A 19,931-nucleotide genomic window follows, 5' to 3' on the forward strand; every position below is an offset into this window, starting at 1 on the left:
CTTATTCCTTTTTAATTTATTATAAATTTATTCCTTTTAAATTTATTTCAAAGGAGGATAGCTTTACAAAATAATTTTCTAGCTTTTTGCATAGGCTTTGGCAAGTACACTCTTATCTACTGAACTATGTGTGTTTGAAAATAGATATACAGTACTTGAAACAGCAATTCTGAATTATTATGGAAGCATAGCTGTTAGTATGTATTTCTTTTCAGCTTTCTAGCCTAGGACATTTTGTAGGACACATATTCACTTTGCCAATTAAAGTCTTGTGTCAGTCTCAGTGTTGAGAAGCCCTAAATCCTGTTGTTTGTTTCCATACTTTGTTCCTGTCTGTTGTATCCATCGGTTCATAAATCTGAAGTCTAAGTTGTTGAATCCAGAATCTCCACCCAGTCCAAAAGGCCTCTGCATGTCTTTACACACCATAACTTTCAAGATAGTTACCCTATCAGACCTATAGAATAAGCACCCAGTTAAGTTTTGTGTTTCATACTACTCAGATGACATACGAGACAAATTTCACTTATTCCTTTATTGCTCTACATAAAATCTGATTCCACCTCTTCAGCTAAGGTCCTTATTAATTAGTATTATCTAGCAGAATTTCTGGTAGTCAGAATGCAGTAGGTTGAACAAGGACACATCTAAGATGCGAGCAGTTTCACCCATACTCTTGAAAAACACTGAGACTACTGAAGAACTTTATCTTACTCCTTGTCTAAACTCAAGCTTATTGCTGGGCTTTCATGGTCAGGATCTCTGCTGTCATAGGTTGTGTGCACTGGTATAAACCAGTAAAGTAAGTGTATGCCCTAGGAAATCCAGTGTGCCTGGGGATGTTCTCCGGCCGAAATGGAGCCAGAGAAAAACCTCCTGGTTTACCATTGTCAGTGATTGCATTTAGCCTACCAATCCAAACAGTCACGGGAGACTGGCAAACCTGTGGGATTTCTGGTGATCCAAGGAGTACTGTAAATGCTTGATTCTGTTGTGTTGTCATTAGCACAACTATCTTTTCCATGGGCTGATATTCAGAGCAACAGCAGTGTGCCATTTCCAGAGATTTTGTGACTATGTGGTATCAGAAAGGAGAATCAGTGGTATCAGAAAGTGTGGTATCAGAAAGGAGTACTCATTGTAGTGAGTACTTATGCTGAAGTTATGGGGAACCCCACGAGCTGTTCTGCCCTGAGGATTACACAGTAAAACAAGTGGCTCTCATCTTGCTTGACAAATAAGACACTCATTCAATTTAAACAGGTATACACTGTGACATCCTTTATCAGAGGAGACAATTTTCTACTTGAGAGAAAGAATGGCCAAATAGTGATACAAGAGCACAAAGCTGACACAGAAAAGATGTTACACATTCAGCTTTTATTTGAAATGACCTTCATCCCCTAGAACAGCCAGGGCACTTCCCCACGCACTTCTGCCACTGGTGGCAGAGAATCAGCCTTAGAGAGAGCAAAGTGCAGTGGCAGCAGCAGCAGCATCATCCCTGCCAGGCCCCAGCTCTCTGCTGATTCAGGTTGTCACTGAGCCAACAGAGACTTTCATTGCACAGCAGGTCATCTACCAATGCTTTAAAACAAGACTGCACCCCCTTTCCTCATTTGACCAGCTTACTGAAAGCTCATAGCAAAATGTGCTGGTTTAACTTATCCTCAGGTGGGTAACATTCCAATTATTTTGACATTGTGAAATCTGGACTTTGCTAAGCAGGTAGGAAAAATAAAAAATGCTATTAGGTTACCCTGAACTGTCTGTTGGCATTCATGTCCCAGACGCCAACTGGTTGGAATAACAGCTATCAGGCTCAGTTAGACTGGAAAGACACAAAGCAAAAACTGCCTGTTGATGGGGATGCCTGAAGGAGGGATGGTGTCAGAGGAACTCAGTAGAAAACAGCCTGAAGTGTCTCTTCTCACATGCTCTGTAATTAAACATAAGAGTGAAGACTTCCCTTCAGAAAAAAACGCTCTTAAGGAAGACTTAACATCTTACATAAAAACAAATGAGAGAAAATCCATCCAGAATACAAAATCCAAGGCTGTCGCACAGCCAGAGGCATTTGGCTGAGGACAGTAAGCCAGCAGCAATTGCTGCAGGGAAAACCACTGTAGATTTGGCAGCAGAGATGTTTCCAGGCAGTCAGGCCATATGAATGGAATAATAGCATCTACATGGATGGGAGATATGCCTGCTGGATCAGATCTGGATATTCTGATGGTTGATTTAAAGGAACAGTCTTTTTTGTTTAGGAAGAGCATATCTCACTAGGCATAGGATACCCATGGATATGTTTGCCTCTGTCAAGGAACATCTCTTAGCTCCAGGTGAACTGTGTTTTTGTGAAAGTTCCGTCTTGCCTGTCTCTATCCTTCCCCAAATCATGTGACTGAGAGGCTAGAGAATTTAAGTCTTTAAGTCACCTGTCCTTGAGGAGAAGTCTGCAGTTACAACTGCTTTTGTGCAAGGAAGCTGCTGAGCAGCTGTAGCCTGAGGAAAAAAAACCCAACCAACAAATGGTTGTTGCCAGCTGGGGTCAAAGCAGAAGCTCAGCGGGGTTTGGTTGGGGATTGCTAGGGAAAACAGTGAAGAGGTTAGCAATGGGAGAAGTGGCCTGGAGGATGCAGTCAAAAGTGAGTTTCTGTGAGCTGGGAAAAACTGCTTGGCAGGTTAGGAACCACCTGTAGGGACGAGGATGAGGTAAAGCCCAGATTTTTATCTCACTGCAATTGCCTCATTTGATGGTGGTCTGCGCTTCTCTGCAGAGACCCTGAAAAGGTGCTAGGAAACTCTTCAATTTCATTGCCATTAAAAATTCCAGGGAAATCTCTGGATCTGATGTGGAATTAAAGCTTTGAATTTGCCTTGCAAGCCAAAGAAGGAGACAGTTAGGAAACATGACAGACAGGTCAACTATTTAGAACTGTGGGAAAAATGTTCATTGTGGCTACAGTCCTTCATATAGAAGGGCATGGTTGTAGACTGGATGGCCAGAGGCTGCCACCAGTCCTACCTCACACAGGTGCAGGGTAGATCCTGTATGTTTGTGGTGGAAAACAAAGCTTAGAAATAGAAGATTCACAAAAGAAAACTAAAAATATTAGTAGGTTTCATGACTCACGGCAGTGCTTAAGGGGTTTTATGTTTGTTTCGGTTTTCTTAAAAGTCATATTACAGTCAAATTTTCTCTTTCATTTGTTATAACTTTAAGGAGTATCTTTTCAATTTAACTTTAATTTAATTTTGTGACATTGTCTGTAGCAGCAGTTTTTTATTCTTCTAAACACCTTGGACTGATGTAGCAATGACAGGAAACACCAGCAACCTCCTGATAAAGAACACCTTTTGGGTAAACTCATTGCCAGAGACACACTGAATGATGTGATATGCTGAAAAAATGCACAGGTTGAGTTCAAGAAAATGAGAAAATGTACTTCATCATCTTGCAGGTCTTGTCCTCAGCATCTCTCTGGTAAGCTCACTGAAGTAATTTCTAAATGTCAGCTGTTACTTTCATAGCATAGTGCTTTTTTATTTGTTCAGTGACTGTTTTTTATGTCAAGAGCAGCTGTGTTCAGTCTTTTTTCTTTAAAAAAAAAAAAAGGGTATAGCTTAGCATCTGAAAAAATTGGCTTTGTGTGACTAACCACAAACAGGACACATGACTGACTGGTGCTGCATTTGCTATGTTCCCCTTCAGTTTAAACCGTTCGAACAAGAATATTCTGTAAACTTAAAGGGGAACTCTCAATTTACAGAATATGTTTAGAGCTCCTCATCGAAGCAAGCTCCAAGCTTTATCCTCTGTCAAAAAAATAAGAAAATCTGTACTCTGGAAAAGGGAGAAGCAGAATTTGCTCCCCTCTGTCTTCTCTCTTTAACCTCAGTGTAAGAGTCAGATTTCCAGGAAGTATTTGTAGGGTTTTTGACAACTGCCTTTCCTGGGTAGCTAGAGCTATCCCTAGGGCTGTTTCTGAATATTTGAAGAAAAGAAGTGTCAGCTAGTATGAACATCTCACATGCAGAAAGAAGTGAAGCACTTAAATCCCTAATGTATAATTTTTATTTTAACACTGGTAATAAATTAAATGCTTGAGTAGACTTATTGGGTTTTTTAGTAATACTGGATTTTTAAAAAAGGTTTGAATACTTAATTCTATAAAGTATCTTGGAACTACCAGCTATTTAATACTCCTACTAATGAATGATCTTGTACCCTGCAGCCAAAGAAAAATGCTTTTCTTCAAAACCTAATATGAGGCAGTGATTACAAAAAACCCCATAGATACTTGAAATTTTCTGACCTGCCCACAGTCACATAATTTGCTCAGCAGCAATGCAAGGTATGCAGCCTACAAAGCCTCTTTTGTAGCCCATCATCTAGCCATAGGCTTTCATTTTTCTTCTCTTGTACATTGTTATCTCTGTACTAGGATAGCATGATCTCTATTGGTTACAATGAGCAGAAACAAATCACAAAATGTAGGGTCAAAAGGACCTTAAGATTCCAAGATCCTCCCTCAAGACAGGAGAAACTTATAAAAGGACTACATCTAGTTTATGAAATTCACGAAAGTATAATGAATTTCAGGAAAGCTTCTACTTTCTCCCTTTATTTTATCCCCTCTTGGACTTGTCTGGGCTAGAAGACAGATTATGCTCTGGAGATCTAACATGGGTTGACTCAAGTGAGAAATATATATGCACTAGAAAGAGGCTTCATAACTCTTTCTCTAGCTGCAGGACACCCTAACCCTACTACAGAAAATGCAGATGAACAACAGCTAGTGGAAATTAATATTGCTTTGCTTCTGCTTTGAAGCATTTCTCATCACCTTTACCCGCGTTCATTAAAGATGGGTTTATGAATGCAGGGGAGCTGCTGATCAGCAGCTTCTGTTGTGAAATAATTTCACTGTCAATTATTTCTAAAGGGATCAGTGGCTCAACATAAGATTTGAGGGGTAAAGGACACTAAGGCCTGTTTTAGTCTTTTGGTGATCTCATAAAATGAATGCTACAGGACTGAATTCCTTGTATATGGAAACACAGTAAGCTAGAGACCCTGAAATCCCCAAAATCTCCATGATGAAAACAGAAAAAAATGTAATGAAGTAATAAATTTTTAGAAATGGAAAATCACAAACTATTTGAAAAGTCAGAATTGTATTGCTCCAAAACATCTTCTGTGTCATGGGGGAAAAAGCGTGAGTGAATGCTGTCCACACTGGAGAGCAATCAGTAAACCAGGGATACAACACATTTGAAATCCATGCTGGTCAGGTAAAATGATAATTCTTGTTTTATAATAAAGAGAGCACATAAATTACTTTGTTTACATTTAAAAGTATATACTCATGACAGAGCATTTATCCACCAGGTCTGCAGCTTTGCATGCTTACCATCACAACGCAGAGCAATGCATGCCTTACAAAGGTTTGATACTGACTGTCCTTTGAATTTAAATATAAATGGCCATAGATATATGCCCATAGATTTGATCTTACTTTCATTAAGCTGTCTCAAAAAGCTGCAGCCTGGTGCTACACAGGCAGACTCACAGTGTGCTACTGCTCCCCTCCACAGAAACTCAGAGACCAGTGCAGGAGAGCTCAGACCATGTTTGTCCTGCAGCCTTCTGTAGCTTTCTTCTGAGTGAGCTACTCAGTGAGGACAAATAGCTGGACCTTCATCTAAACACATCAGCAGAGAATAATCAATTACATCTTTAGCACAATCAACTGTCTTGTGCGTTGGAAGACAACTTGAGTGCAATCTTAAGAAGCAAAAGCTTATTAAAGTTGACAGGACCTCATCATTTATGTACTTGTATGTTTAGGTGAACACATAGTGGATCCCACTCCTGTTGCTTTGCTTGTTGAGACCGCAGTCCCCTGAGATGTGAGGGCACAGCAGCTGGCACAGCCCTTTCACCATAACAGGAAAAATGGAAATAAGCCACAGGCAGTCAGCACTCCAGATGGAAAGGGTCACTAGTGGTAAGAATCAATAGTGTTAATGGTATGTCACTCTTTTTAAAGCTAGTAAGAAGAAAAATGGAAACATTTATCCCTTTTAAAATATACTTTTTACTAAACTGTATTCTATTTTTCAGGAAAGCTGAGTTCAAACCCTATTGATCCCAACAGCCCTAGCACTGACGCACAAATGAACATAAAGTAGGAACAAAAAATCTAAATGCAAACCATCTAAAGTGCATGACATATGTGTGTACAAGTATCCTATCACAGATGTAAGCATGCATACTACCAAACAGTATACAGCTCAGAAGGGAATGAAAAAAAGTAAGAATTACAGTAATGTTATGTGTTTTGAGAAATGTTTTATCCCTTGCACAAGAAAGTATCATTTTTTGTATAATTTCTTTCAAAGCTTACACTGCTAAAAATTACATACATCTATCATTGATTATTCTGCTGAAAAGTCAGAAAAAATAATACCAGAATTGCTCAAAACATTGGTTACAGTTAAGGAAAAAAGAGAGAAAAAACCTGGTTCACCCGCTACTATCTAAAGAAAGAATAGATCATCATGACCAAGCAAGCTCCTAGCTGTTGCAGCCATGGTGCTCATCCGTAAGGATCTGCACAAGGTGTTTAATCCAGACTTCTCCCTCTCCCTTGAGTGTGATCAAAACATGACCTTTGCAATCAGCTTCACCAAAGAAAAAGAGAAAAAAAGGCGCTTTCAAAAAATTGACCAAGTCCAAAAGCACATTGTAACAACATGTTGTCTCTGGAACACCCACACTTTCTTTCTCTCTTTTCTCTTCTTCTTCTTCCTTCCTTTCTTTTTTTTTTTTTTTTTTTTTTTTTTTTTTTTTTTTTTTTTTTTGGGGTAGCTTTTTCACATCTTCAATGGCCAGCAGCTGTTTTTATGGATTTTTAAACAGAAGATTGAGTCTAGGTAGTCCACCAAACTCTAGGCTTCACAAAGATGTGTTTAAAACACCCCAACACCTTGAGAGTACAGAATTTAGCATAGCATGGCATTGCACTTTTCCCACAGTGTAAAGAAAACATCAGATTCATACAGGGCACAAAACCAGTCTTGGCTGTGTGTTTATTAGAAATGTAAATACATAAAATCAGAACTTAACTTGAAAAGGGCTCACATTATATGCCACAGTTCAGATAATAATGGCACTTGATTACCAGCTCTAAGGAGATAAAATCCTTAAGTTAAAAGCAAATGCCTGAAGCACAGTTTTTCTCAGAACTGCTTATTCAGAAAGAAATTCAGAGATGGAAAACTCACAGTAATTTGGGTGCAATTTTGGGTGCAATTTTCTAAAGAAGCCTTTATGAGCTAGGAAATCCAACAGTATTTCAGGACTGTCTGCCTTACTGTTTTGATAGTGATCTTCCAGCGCCAGGTGCAGAGTAAGATCAGAAAGTGTGTCTGCAATCTCTTAAGCATCATTTTAAACTGCCACGTTAAGTTCTGGGTAAATGAGAGGTAAGATCATGCTTTCCTGCAATGCCATATGATTCAAGATTTCATGTCCTTTCTGTCCAAAAACTCCCAACACAAAAGAAAGGAAAATATTCTTTTTTTCCCCTCAGAATGCATTTTGTTAAATGTATTTTTCAGATACATTTGCAAGTGATGCCACTGGACACTGCTGAACAGAGCAATGCACAAATGTGATTCAGCAGCTGCTCCCTTCCTGCTCTGCACAGATAACACGAGGTTTCATGCATGTGGCAGCTCCTATCATTTTCTGTCCAAATCTGGGGAAGGAGACAGAAGATAGGAGGAAGCAGTATTTTATATTGCTATCTAGCAAACTTCTCAGAAACATTGAAGAAATGGTGTCAACACACCTCTGAAAGAGAAACTGCTGCTCAGCTGAGAGGAAACATGACGCCCAAAGAACCTCTTGTGAAGAAGTGGATGAAGGTGTGCAGATACGACTTCTGAAGATGAAGAATACAGTACTATTCTTGATTCATAAAGCAAGTAATTGCTTGTACAGTTAATTTTAAGGCTTTGAAAATGTGAAAAATCTCTACCCCTTCTTAAGAGATAGTGTGTATCAGATGACTAAGGTAATCATGATAATAAAAAGGAGTAAGAAATAGTTGAAATGTTTTTGTGTTAGGTTTCCTGATTAACGTAGTTAGAAATCTTGAGCTAAAAGCATTTAGTGTGGAACAGATATTATCGTGCAGGCCACATTGTTAGGCTTTCAACCAAGAAAAAATTCAATCACTTCTTACTTTATAAAACACCTTTGAAAGGAAAGACCTGGGACAATGTACTCTCTGTATGCCTCCTGCAAAGACTTCAGAAGAACTTGTATTTGACAGCCTGCTCCATTTGCAAAGTTGTTGGCACTAGTGATAATTGTTGCTCAAAATGTCTTCACAGCTGTGGTAAACGCCTCAGGGCCACCTCAGTCACCACAGTGCGTCACCCAGGTACTGCTCAGGGCACAGCCTGCTAGCAGGGAAAAATCCAAGGTGCACCACCTCAAGGAGCTCCTGGGGACAGCGGCTTAAAAACACAAAACATAGTTCTTTCTCCAGATCGTTTTCAATTTGAAGGTTATCTGAAGAACACTTTTTCTTTATCATTCCCCACCAAGTTTGCATAAGTCAGAACATACAAGGTCACTGACTTCCTGTGAGCTTGAAGCTACAGGCAGGCCTTGCTGAGCAGAGAACAGTATTTAGCAAATGTTCTCCATGTCCCTTCTCAGAGTCCATCTTTAATTAAAAAATCTGCATAGCACTGTTGGCGGGAGCTTTTCGTTTGATGAGGCTCTGCAACAGATCACTTCTCCGTGAACTCTGAGTTCCTGGGAACCACTGCAGACCAGCTAACTGCAAAAATACACACCTAGTAGAAATCTGTAGAGAAAAGTCACTTATGTGCCAGGCAAGGGATTTTCTTCTGTTACTGATTGTTTTTTTCTGAGTTGGAAATATTTGTTGTAGCATACATGGGGGCTTTAGTACAAAGTGAGTAATGAGTCAACTGTGTTTGAAAGCTGATAAACTCCACACAGAGCACTACACTTCAAAACTACCAAAGGCTTAGATATGTAAACAACCCCACTGCAGCCACTGAGATTTCTTTTATGTCTAATGCTAAGCTAACATCCTGTCCTAATTAACTAGGACATGGCTTGGTAACAGAAAAGTAACTAATTTTGGAAGTTTTGGAAATGTTAAGTGATTTCATTAGCAATTTGTGGCTATTTGGCCCTCTGTGTTAAGAAATAATAAATCTTACGGCTAAAAAGAGATATGTTTACTTACAATCCAAAGTGATTCCTAAGAATATCTTCATTAAGACAAGAATTACCAGCAATTAATTGCAAATAATATTGGAAAGCTCCCATAATAAATTGGTTTTTTCCAGACTATTCTCTCACACTGAAGGAAACTAATATTTCCTTCATCCCTCAAACTTACCAAGTAAGACTTATTTTCAGGAGTACCTCACAGTGGAAAACAGTAAAGTGGAGGCTTTAAGCATACAGAGAGGCTGAACAAATCATGACTGTGTTCTTCATTCCCCAGATGGCAAGCAGAGCTCTGCTAAAGCACATTGGGTAGTGGCTGCACATTAAACTTTTCTGGCAGCTGTGCTGACCACAGGTAAAAAATGACACAGGCTCGAGCTTATGCTAAAGCCACAAGTTTATTATATTTCACACAGCAAAGCAGCATCTGGAGAAAGGACAGAGGGTGCTTCACACACCTATCAGTTTGGGATCCCTAAGGGACACAGTGCTGGGTCTCTGCGTTTCATACTTCTCCCCTTTTTGTAAGATGTTCACTAGAGGATTGGATCAAAACATACCATGTTGGAAAGATTGTTGGTGAGAAGGTGGAAAAAGAGGGTCTCTTAGTACAGAAATGATGCCAGCTTCACGGAGTTTTGCTTCTAAGGTAGATGAAATGCCAGTCTGTTGACGGACCACATGGCAAAGCTCATGCTAAATACAATACTTCTGCTTAAAGGTGGTGTCCTAAAAGGTTTTTTGTGGGCCACACACAAAGATTTCACTTTAGGTACTGCTGTTACAGAGAATAGGAAGTTGGAAATGTTGTATTTATTTGAATTCTGAAAAAGTTAAAAAAAGAAGTGAATGAGTTAGAAAACTTCTGAAGTTAATCAGTTCAATCACTCAGAAAGTGGTGGCAACTGAACAGCCAGCTTCCTCTTATTTCCTCATCCTCACTCTCCATGGAAACTATTTCACAGGTCCAATGTTGAAATTTTTTTCCAACGTAAAAAACCAACCAAAACCGGTGAACATATTTCTCTCTTTTAATAAAGCTCTCACTGAGAAACTATACCAATAGCAGAAGAAAAGCTTGTAATTCTTTGGGCAAGGAAATACAGATGTAGAGTTCCATGCAGTTTTCCTACAGCCTACCTGCCTCCTAGGGCTCTCCCTGGCATTCCTGACGGTTACACCGTGTATTTCCTTCTACAGAAAGGAAACATCTTCTGATTCCAGGCCAACCACTACACAAATACCAATGAGAAGCTGCACTTTTTGGATGGTGCAGTACCTTGCGTGATCTGCCACTGTATTTTCATATTCCCCTTCTTTTAGACTCTCATCTCATCTCTCCTGCAGGCTGGAAGTCAGGTAGGGTCGCAGTTAGTTTTTATGATATGGTCGTAGTGTGCCCAACAGGAATGCTACCGACCTTGAGCAGCTCCTTGGTGCTTTTTACTGCTGCTGTGCACCAAGACCCGGCTGAAACAGGTCAGGGGTGACGCACAGCGCCCTGACAACTGCGGATGGAGCATGGCCGAGGAAAAAATTGCTTTCCTTGCTGTACAGTTACTTTGAAATTTCCGTTCAAAGGCACCCGAGGGGCACATAACGCCTTCCTGCGGGCTCTCTTCCCCACGCGAGCGAGAATTTGAGGCCAAACTCTGACTACAAAGCGAAGCCCTTTAGGGCACTGGGGGTGGGGGAGGTTCGTCTGCCCCCATCGCCCCCGGGACCGGCCGGGGCGGCTCCCCCGGGAATCACCGCAGCGCAGCGGGTGCCTCCCTCCCCCCGGCCCTGACAGAAAGGCTGCGGGCAAACAGCTCCGCCACTGCCTTCGGGTGCCGAGCCGAGCCGGCGGAAAGGGCGGCCGAGGCGGGGGCATCGCGGCGCGGCCACATCAGCCTCCGCCTGCCCAGCGCCGGCGCTCGGCTGCTGAGCCGCACAGCGGCCCCCAGGAGGCGGCGGCGGCGGCGGCCGGGGGAGGCTGAGGAGGAGCCGCCTGCGCGGCCCAGCGGCGGCAGCGGGCGGGCCGGACACACCGACCGACCGATCGAGCAGCCGCGGCACGGAGAGAGGGAGGGAGAGAGGGAGGGCAGAGCGGCAGCGCAGCCCGCGCCGGCAGCGCCATGGCCACCAAGGTGAGCAGCGCCCGGGGTTCGGGAGGCGGCGCCGGGGCGCCCTCTGCGCCCGCGGGCCCGGCCGGGCGGGTGGGGGTCCCGCGGCGGACGGGCTGTGTGCCGGGGGTCGGGGAGCCGCTCCCTCTCGGGCGCCTGCCCCTCGCCGCCGGCCGCGGGAGGGAGGGAGCGCCGCTCTCGGGCCTCGCCGCCGCTGCCCGGCCCCTGGTCGGGGCTCGGCGGGGCAGCGGCGACTCCGGGGCGGGGGAAAGTTGTTTTTCTGCTGTGTTTGTGCCCCGCCGTCCCCACGCCTCGGCGGAACGACCGTAGGGCCGAAGAGCCGCCGGAGGCCGAGTGTGCTGCTCCTGCAGCCCGGGCGCCCCTGCCCCGCTTCCACCGAGCCCGGCGAGTGGCGGGGCGGTGGGAGAGGCCTCGGCCACCCGCGGGCCCCGCCGCCCCGTCCCGGCACCGGCTGCCCCGGCCCGGCACCGGCTGCCCCGGCCCGGCACCGGCTGCCCGGGCCCGGCACCGGCTGCCCCGGCCCGCTCGCCCCCCGCGCCCCCGGCGATTCAGGGCAGCTGATGCTGACCCCTCGGTGGCATCCGGGGCTGGCTGTGCCGGGTCTCTGGTGGAGTCCAGAGTCCGCACTGTGCGACCTCTTAATAGTAAGCTCTGATTTTACACAAGAAAAAAAAAAAGACAGGAAGTTAAATTGTTCAGTTCTTCAACAGTATCTGCTACTAATGCAACTGTCAAAATTAGCCCATCCTATCTGAAAATATCTAAATAAACAATATTTGTTTACTATATTGGTTGATGAAAGCACCTCGGCTTGTGTAGGTGTGAGTTAACATCCACCAGCAACTCATCTGTGACTTGTCTAAATATCTCAGGAAGACTTTTTTGGTATTTGAAGTATTACTTTGAGTCACCTGATTCCATTAGTGTGGCCAGCTGTTTAAAAAACTTCCTTTTACTGAGGCGGTTCTCATACAGTGTACTACTTGTGTTGCACTTCTCAGTGCTGAAGAAATTCCACATCTTTAACGTGTCAGATTTAATGTATAAGTAGCTGTCTCTGTAACCATGTAAGCTGATGGTGGCTCATGTTTTAATGAACTTTTTCAGAAGAACAGAGAACTTGATTTTAGGATTCAAAATCACTTAGGCAATTTAAAAATACAGTGAATATAGGGAATATAGTGAAATTTATGTTCCTTTTGAGCTTTTAGAATATTGTTGATAGATTTGGTTTTAACATTGGTGGGTTCCACTAATTTATGGGATGTGTGTATGAGTAATTTTTAATCAATCTTGTAGGTAGCAAGAAAATTACTTCTGGTGTGCATATACTACATAATACACAGTATGTTAGGCAGATACTGTACTAAACCAGTTTACTGTTTCTCTGCACGCTTTGAGGTGCAGTATCCTCATGGGATCCTGTGTTCTGTGCCGAACACGTGATCCATTTTATTCATACATTTGGAAATATTCACTTTGCTTTTCTTTAAATATTTTTGAGACATTGTGGTCCCAGACGGAAGGACGTATAATTTCTGACTTCCTAACCTGAACTGGCTTGAAATCAGATGGTGCAGTTTTTTTCATTCTACACATTGCAAGATATGGTAATGTACTTTAACTTGAAGGCTAAAATTGGTAAGTGGTAGTCAGTAAAGAGTTGGTATTTTATTGTTATTATTTTCTTATGCTGAAACTGAGAGCAGTACTGAAGAGCTTACTTAATTTTCTGTGAGCTCTACTCGGGAGATGGGTCTCTCTGCAAACTGCCCTGTTTTGGATTGTAATTTGTTCACGTTGTGTGAACGTCAGCTGTAGTAATGGTTACATTGTTTTTTTGAGCAGTGTAAGGGCTGAAAAAACAGTTTTTAGGAGCTCGGCCAACAAGCTAGTCATCATTTCATTTCAAAAGTAAATTTTGTTATTTAAATTGTAAACAAACTTCTCACTTTCTGCTTCTGCGCCTTCAGATTTGCATCTTTTTGGAAGAAATATGCAAAGTGTATTTGTATTTTACACAAAATATTAACAAAACTGAACTGTAGGTAGTTGTCTGGAGTATAAATTTTTTGAACTTTAATGGTGTAAAATCCTATATAGCTGATAAGGGTGACTGACAGTCTGGCCTGGCCTGTGCTGTATGGGCTGTTAGCGTTTCCTGTATTAATTCCTGTTTAAACTAGAATATATTTTCCAAGGAAGGCTGGGGGCAAATTCAGTCTTGATTTGAATGCTTTCAATGATGGAAAATCCAGTCTGTCTTTTTTTTTTTTTAACATCAACTCTCCTAGTGTTAATGCTTCTTTATTTTGAATCTGAACTTGCCCAGCTTCTGTTTTCAGCTTTATCATTTTCTCTACAATATTTACAAATGCTTGAATCTAGGTGTTAGATTTTGTGAGGATGGAGGATGCAAACAGGGATTTCTTCCATAGCTAGTTTGTAGTCCTTGGCCAGTTTTCTTGCTCCCACTTTGATAAACAGCAATTAAATTCCTAGAGTTTTTCTGTATGAAGACATGGTCTACAGTTGTGTAATGGGCCATTCAAAATCAGTGCGTTTCTTATTGAAACAATAAAAGCTTTTAGGGGAAAGGACTACTATTTTCATACCAAGAAGCCTTTACTGATGCTTTCCTAGCATATTTGTTAGCTGGCAATTGGTAGGGAGTCTTTTGTCAAAACAGGTTGGGGTGGCTGTAGGCCTCAAGCACTCTGAAGGCTGTGGAGGCTGTGTCTGATGCTGTGAGCTAAACTAGCAGTGGCCATTGCTCCTTCTCCTTTCTTGCTCCTCATCCCATGCTGTATGTACATCCCAGGAGTCTACTCCAACACTTGTCAGGCCTGTTTTTAAGCTACAGTAAGTTGCTGAAATAGCAAAAAAAAATTACTGAATGGAAGCAGCGGAGGCATTCCTCCAGTTCTAGGGAGTTGCAGTAGTTGAAAGTTTGCTCAGAGCTGATATGGAAGATTGGGTGGGGTGGTATATTTGGGAGGGGGAGACTTTCACGAGGAAGGGTGGAAATATACATGGGAAATGGAGGATCTGAGGCTTCTGGAGGCAGTTCTTTTGTTGGCTAGGTCCTTACTGTAGGTTGGCAGTGGATTTTGTGGTTTGCTCAAGGTTACATGCTCTAAAAACTGAAACAAGTGTTAAACCCTATTAAAATAAGAAAAAAAGAAGATTGTTTAGGAGACTTCCAAAGTTTTGCAGTCATTTAACTGAACCTGACTTCAGAGGTAAAGCAATTTCACGTCCACATTTAAGAACCTATGCTTTAAGCTAGATACTTTTATTTTCGATGCTTCCTTCAGAAACAGAGTTAATCTTACTAATTCTTATTTTTTAACTGTGTCACAAATGATGTCAGAAAGTGCCTGAACCTAAAAAATTTTCAAAACTTGGTCACAAGGAAGATGCAGTTTTGTAAATGTCTTTCTGTCATAGTTGCTTACAAAAGCCACAGATGAGATTGTCATTCTTCTATTTGTTCTTCTGTGATTTCTTTGGCCTTTCCTATTCTTTCCCCACTGGAGTTTGCCAAGTCCCAGCTTTACTCATGCCCTTTCTTTTGTTTTTGAGCTTCATTGAATAGGGAGAGGTAAAAATGTCAGGGAGCAATATGCTGGTTTTCAAACAACATTCTCCCTACCTTAGCCTATTTTTAAACTTATTTATTATTTTAGCATGTAGGCGAGTCCTTTTCTTGAAAAGGCTGATTTTTAGCCATTTGTTAAGCCCTGATTTCGGAAGGAAGTGATGTTATTGAGAGAACTGGATAGGCTATGGGCAAGACAGTTCTTCTAGAACCTGTGCTGCTAACATGTGGTGAGAGTTTTAATTTAGAAGTTGAAACTAGGAGCTGATTTATTGGAGTAACATCATTGATGATTGCTTTCCCAAGAGAGGTATTTCATAAGGCAGCTGTTGATAAGCTTCATGAAGTTAGGCCCCTCTTATTGTCAGTACCAACAGTTTTTTCTTTATAACTTTAGGGGCACTTATATTCCACCATTATGTTCTTGATTGTTCGATGGTTTGTCTACTTTGAGGACTCATTTATCTGGTTCTGGTTTTAGGACGGGGCCCTTTTTTATGGGAGATGAAAGCTTAGACTGCAAATTCTGTTCTTTAAAGAAGATACAATGTAACAGTACTTCTAAAACAAGGAAATGCTGTTCAAGACTTTCTGTCCATCTAATCGTGTTGGATTTTCTCTTGTGAATATCACTGGCCAGGTATAGTTGAATTCATCATGGTTCTTGCAGTTGTGGTGAGGGAAGGTCATGATTTACATATGAAAATTTCAGGTAGGGAATGGTAATAGCACATTAGACTTAAGGATTATTATCCTTAAGTGTGTATTCTTCCTTTCATCTTTCTTTTTCATTCTCCATTGCTCTCTAAGCAGTGTAAGGCTTCCCAAAGAGGTCCCACATTTTCCATTATACCATCACAAATCTGTATGTTTTCATTGAGTTGGTCAGAAACAATTCTTCGTTCTGATTTGCGCTGGGAAGTGAAGCACCCCTCTGTGCTAAACCCTCCAAAACACCCAGACTTTGTGTTCTGTTAATCTACATTTTGTATTTTCCTAACTTTGGAAGTAGACTCCTCTCGCAAATCCATCTTAAGGGAAGATTCAGTTAATAAATCTTAACACATCTGTGAGTTGGGATGATCCTCTAGTATGCAGATCACGTCATAATCCATTCAACATGTTCCATTATCTAATTCAGCAAAACAAGACATAAAGAAAAAATGAGATCACAGTTGATCTATATATGTAGGATGTGATGGAACAAAATTAGTTAGGTGAAGTAACAGTTTTGATTTCATGGTCTAATCATGTGAAATGTTGTTTGGGTTTTTTAGGCAATTATTAAGTAGATGTGGGGATACTTCCTAGGGCTTTTTAGATTATTTTGGTTTGGTGGTTTGTTTTTTAAGGGGCAATGAGATAGCTAGAGAAGGTGAAAATGTTTGGTAATGCAGATTGGCCACAGATTCCTGACCTATTGGAGGAGTCAGATGTTAGGATGAACGTGAGAACCGATATGGTCTTATTTTATGAAGACACAGGTTTTCTGTTCTTTTGTCTTTCTGTCAGGCCTTATGCTCTTTTAAAGGTTCAGTGATATGTGGTTTGTGTTACATTGCAACAATTACGAGTTCAAGGTTTCTCATTTCTGTGCTGGAAAGCTGGGGAGCTGGTAAGACTCTGTGTGATGCTGTGCTTGAGTAATGATTCCTCTGACTCAGTTTTTCAAAGTTATTTTGAGCACCTAGGCATTGAGTCATCAGAGACTCATTACCAGAGGTCATCATTTAAAAGCATGATTACAGCAGCTAAAGAGAAGGAAGTCTGGTATCAGATGTCATAAGCTACATCTGGTTTATAGATTCAGGGTTTCAGATTTTCACTCTGGCAGAATTTCTCTGTATATTGATTTTATTTCAGCAATAAGTCTTTACAGTTAACTGTAGTTTCATAAAAAAGTTTATTTTATTCCATTCTTTCAAGGTTTTCCTGTGAATTATCTTCCTCCTCAGATTTTCAGGTCTTGAAAAAACTCTTAGAAGAGTGTATGGATATTCAATAAACTCCTCCTTATTTGATTAGGGCATCTGCCAAATTTCAGAGTTTACAGAGATCACCAAGGTAAAAATAATTTGAGAATTTTGCGATTTCAAATATATGGGTTCCCTCCTGTATTAAATTTACGAGCAATTGCAACATTGATGATGTTGGAAGCAGTCTTGCAAAACATTTTAAAAGCAGGTAATAGAGAAGAGACTGTAAATAGTGGGAGTGATTTGTTTCAACCAGCCCTGCAGTAGGACAGACGGGCATTTAGATATCTAGAATTATTTTAAGTAAATAGCTATTGCAGTGTTCAGCATTTAAAGCTAAACCTCTTCTATTTCAAGGCATGTTTCACAATTGCAATTGCATCCAAACTCACTTGACACTTCTTGGAGGGCTGAAAATCAGAGCTTGTGCTTTTATTTTCTTTAGTTGTATTGCTGCTTTCTCAGCAGTTTATGATTGGAAAGGAGCTTCCCAAGTAACAGAAAGTTCAAACAACAGAGCAATCTTGTAGTAGTCCAAGAAGCAAAATTCAAGTGCTACTGAAGAGAAAAAAAAAAAGCATATTGCTTACTGGAAAATTTAATTTAAACTCAGAGCCTTATCATTTTTTTTCCAAAACAGTCTTTATCTTTGAGCTTCATATGAATAAGAAGCCTCTGTAAAAAAAAAAAAAAAAAAAAAAAGACATTTAAGACCAGAATCACTTAACTTTGATAGATAGTCATCTGTGAGACCCATAGTAAGGGGAGAAGGGCACAAGGGACAGCTCTTCTTGTAGGGAGCTGCCATTATGCAGCCTGACCCAGCTGTTGTGTAGTTGTGAGGAGGCATTCAGGACATGGCAAGGTATGAAGGGCACATGAGCTGTCCTGGGCACTGCTGGTAACAGGGTGTGTGCTCATCGAAGTGTGCTGGGTAAAGTCAAACCAGTGACTCTGTGTGTGAACTTCTTTTTTTGTGGGTAAAAGCTCTATTTCCTCCTGTATTTTGGAGCAGCTCTTCCCCCAGGTCCTGCCCCTTAAAGGAAGCCACTATACAGGAGGGGTTTCCAATGTGCAAAATAGGTGGCTGGAAGGAGGAGGAGGTGGTGAGAAGGTAGGCAGTGCAGTTTGTGGGAGGTCTCTGGGGAGTCCCAGCAAAACAGCTGCTTCTGGGGACAGGCAGCCATGTCTGGCCTGGGGTTTCTGCAAGTGGGACATGCCCAGGTGAAATCATTCAGTCTCACTCTTGTAAAACAGTGGGACTGGTGTACAACTGGTTGATGGGTGTTCTTTCTTACTACTTGTCATTGAGTTACTGACTTCTGCTCTGAGCTGCCATCTGCTCCTCCTTGGCAAGGGAACTGTTGTGCTTTTATTTTGTATATTCATATGGTATCTCTGTTTAAACACAGTAGGTTTTGGACTTGCTTTTGCTTTTCCCAGCCTTCTGAAACTGCAGTTCTCAATGTTCAGAGCAAAAATAAGTTGTCATCTCAATTCAAACGAAGTGTTTGCTTTCCTGGTTGATAGAACAAAATGGCTAATTTTAAAGATCAGCCATAAAAATTGTCTTAGAATAGCTTTAAGCTGTTTCTCCCTTCTGTATGAGGATTTTTTTTTCCACTACAGTGATTATATAAGTGGTTTCCAGAAGAAAGACTATTGATATAAGACTATTACATTTATTGTTTCTTCTAGTTCTGATTTAAATTCAAGTATTGCCTGGAGAGCCTATACAATTCATCTTTCTGCAGCAGTAAGGCAATGACTGATGAGGTGCTTCACTTCACCCTATACCTTCATCAGATTTGAGAGTGAAGCTTAAATATTTTATTTCCTCCACTGCATTAGTCCTGTTTTGGCGGGTCAGGGTTTAATTCAGTAACTGAATATTGCAATTACATAAGATAGTATAATGTAATTAGTGCTTACCTAGTTACAGCACAGTTCTTTCAGCAGGATTGTAATTTCCTTCCTTAATTGCCCTATATTTTTCTTCTGAAAATTATTGCTTGTGGAATACAAAATTAAGCATCTTCCTTGTTGCAAATAACTAGACCACGGTCTTGGAAGTTTGTATGAAGGTTGTTGAATTACATTTTTTTTATCAACAGCTCTGTCACATTCTGTCAAGCTGCCAAATTTTCTAGTAATTCATGAGGAAGCAGAAGTTCTAACTTTCTTTTCAGACTTTTTTGATGCTTTCTGTCACTGTAAACGTTGCTGGTACAAGAAAAGTTTGTGAGGTGTCCTGTCAAACTTTAAATGTTGCATGACTTAATCCAGTTCTGTCATTCATTATCTCATTATCTCTCTTTTTTGTTTTGTTTTGTTTTTTTGATGCATCTGTCCAGGCATTGTTTTTTTTGTTTTTTTTTTTTTTTTCTTCTTTGTCTTAAAGTGGGATAGGCCTACACTGGTAGTGTGCACATTGCATTAAATTGCAGATCATTAATGTCCAGTTCATGTGCTGGGTATTCTCTGGCCAGGTCTAATGACTGAGCTTTGCTTATTTGAGCTGCCATTTATCATGAAATGAAATTTGTAACTTTACTGGGTCTTGTACTTTTCTACACTGCCAATAGAAAAGCCTAAAATAGCTGTAGGCTTGGATACTTTAGAACCCCAAAAATGTGAACCTTGCCCATTTCTAGAATAAAGAAGCTTCATCTGATAAAATGGTAATGCATTTATGTTGGTGTAACAGTTTCCTTACTTGCGTTCATAAACTATAAGTAAACATAGGCTTTCACATAGCAGTGCTTCTAATAAGAGCTAAGAGATAACAAAACATTAGTATATTGATTAATGTTGGTTACTCAAGTGACAGAGAATTTAGCAGAATTCCATGTGGAGAGTTCATCCTGCTGCGTTTCAGATTCCTTCCCAGCTGCTTTCAGTGAGCGTGCTATTGAGCACGTGTTTTCCTATTAATATTT

The 19,931-nt window shown here is 41.1% G+C and overlaps 1 protein-coding gene and 1 long non-coding RNA gene across 5 annotated transcripts in view; both read left to right on the top strand.

Moving 5' to 3' along the window:
- The first annotated feature begins 673 nt into the window (after nt 1-673).
- On the top strand, nt 674-8,100 carry LOC125324233. Of its 3 annotated transcripts, XR_007202878.1 has the most exons (5): nt 674-3,487; nt 4,239-4,358; nt 5,855-6,014; nt 6,131-6,320; nt 7,630-8,100. It is a non-coding gene; the product is annotated as an uncharacterized LOC125324233 (long non-coding RNA). The 3 variants fall into 3 exon arrangements; XR_007202879.1 differs by lacking the exon at nt 6,131-6,320; XR_007202880.1 differs by lacking the exon at nt 4,239-4,358.
- A 3,173-nt stretch (nt 8,101-11,273) lies between these two features.
- Nucleotides 11,274-19,931, top strand: part of SNX9 (sorting nexin 9) — a 60,404-nt gene continuing 51,746 nt past the window's right edge. The window contains exon 1 of one of the 2 annotated variants that reach the window (XM_048297931.1): nt 11,274-11,418. In XM_048297931.1, the coding sequence (XP_048153888.1) occupies nt 11,407-11,418 (12 nt within the window). In that variant the 5' untranslated portion in view covers nt 11,274-11,406. The remainder of the gene's footprint in view (nt 11,419-19,931) is intronic. The other variant, XM_048297930.1, reaches the window with a different exon arrangement.

This window comes from Corvus hawaiiensis, chromosome 3 (genome assembly GCF_020740725.1).
Source record: "Corvus hawaiiensis isolate bCorHaw1 chromosome 3, bCorHaw1.pri.cur, whole genome shotgun sequence".
NCBI lineage: Eukaryota > Metazoa > Chordata > Aves > Passeriformes > Corvidae > Corvus > Corvus hawaiiensis.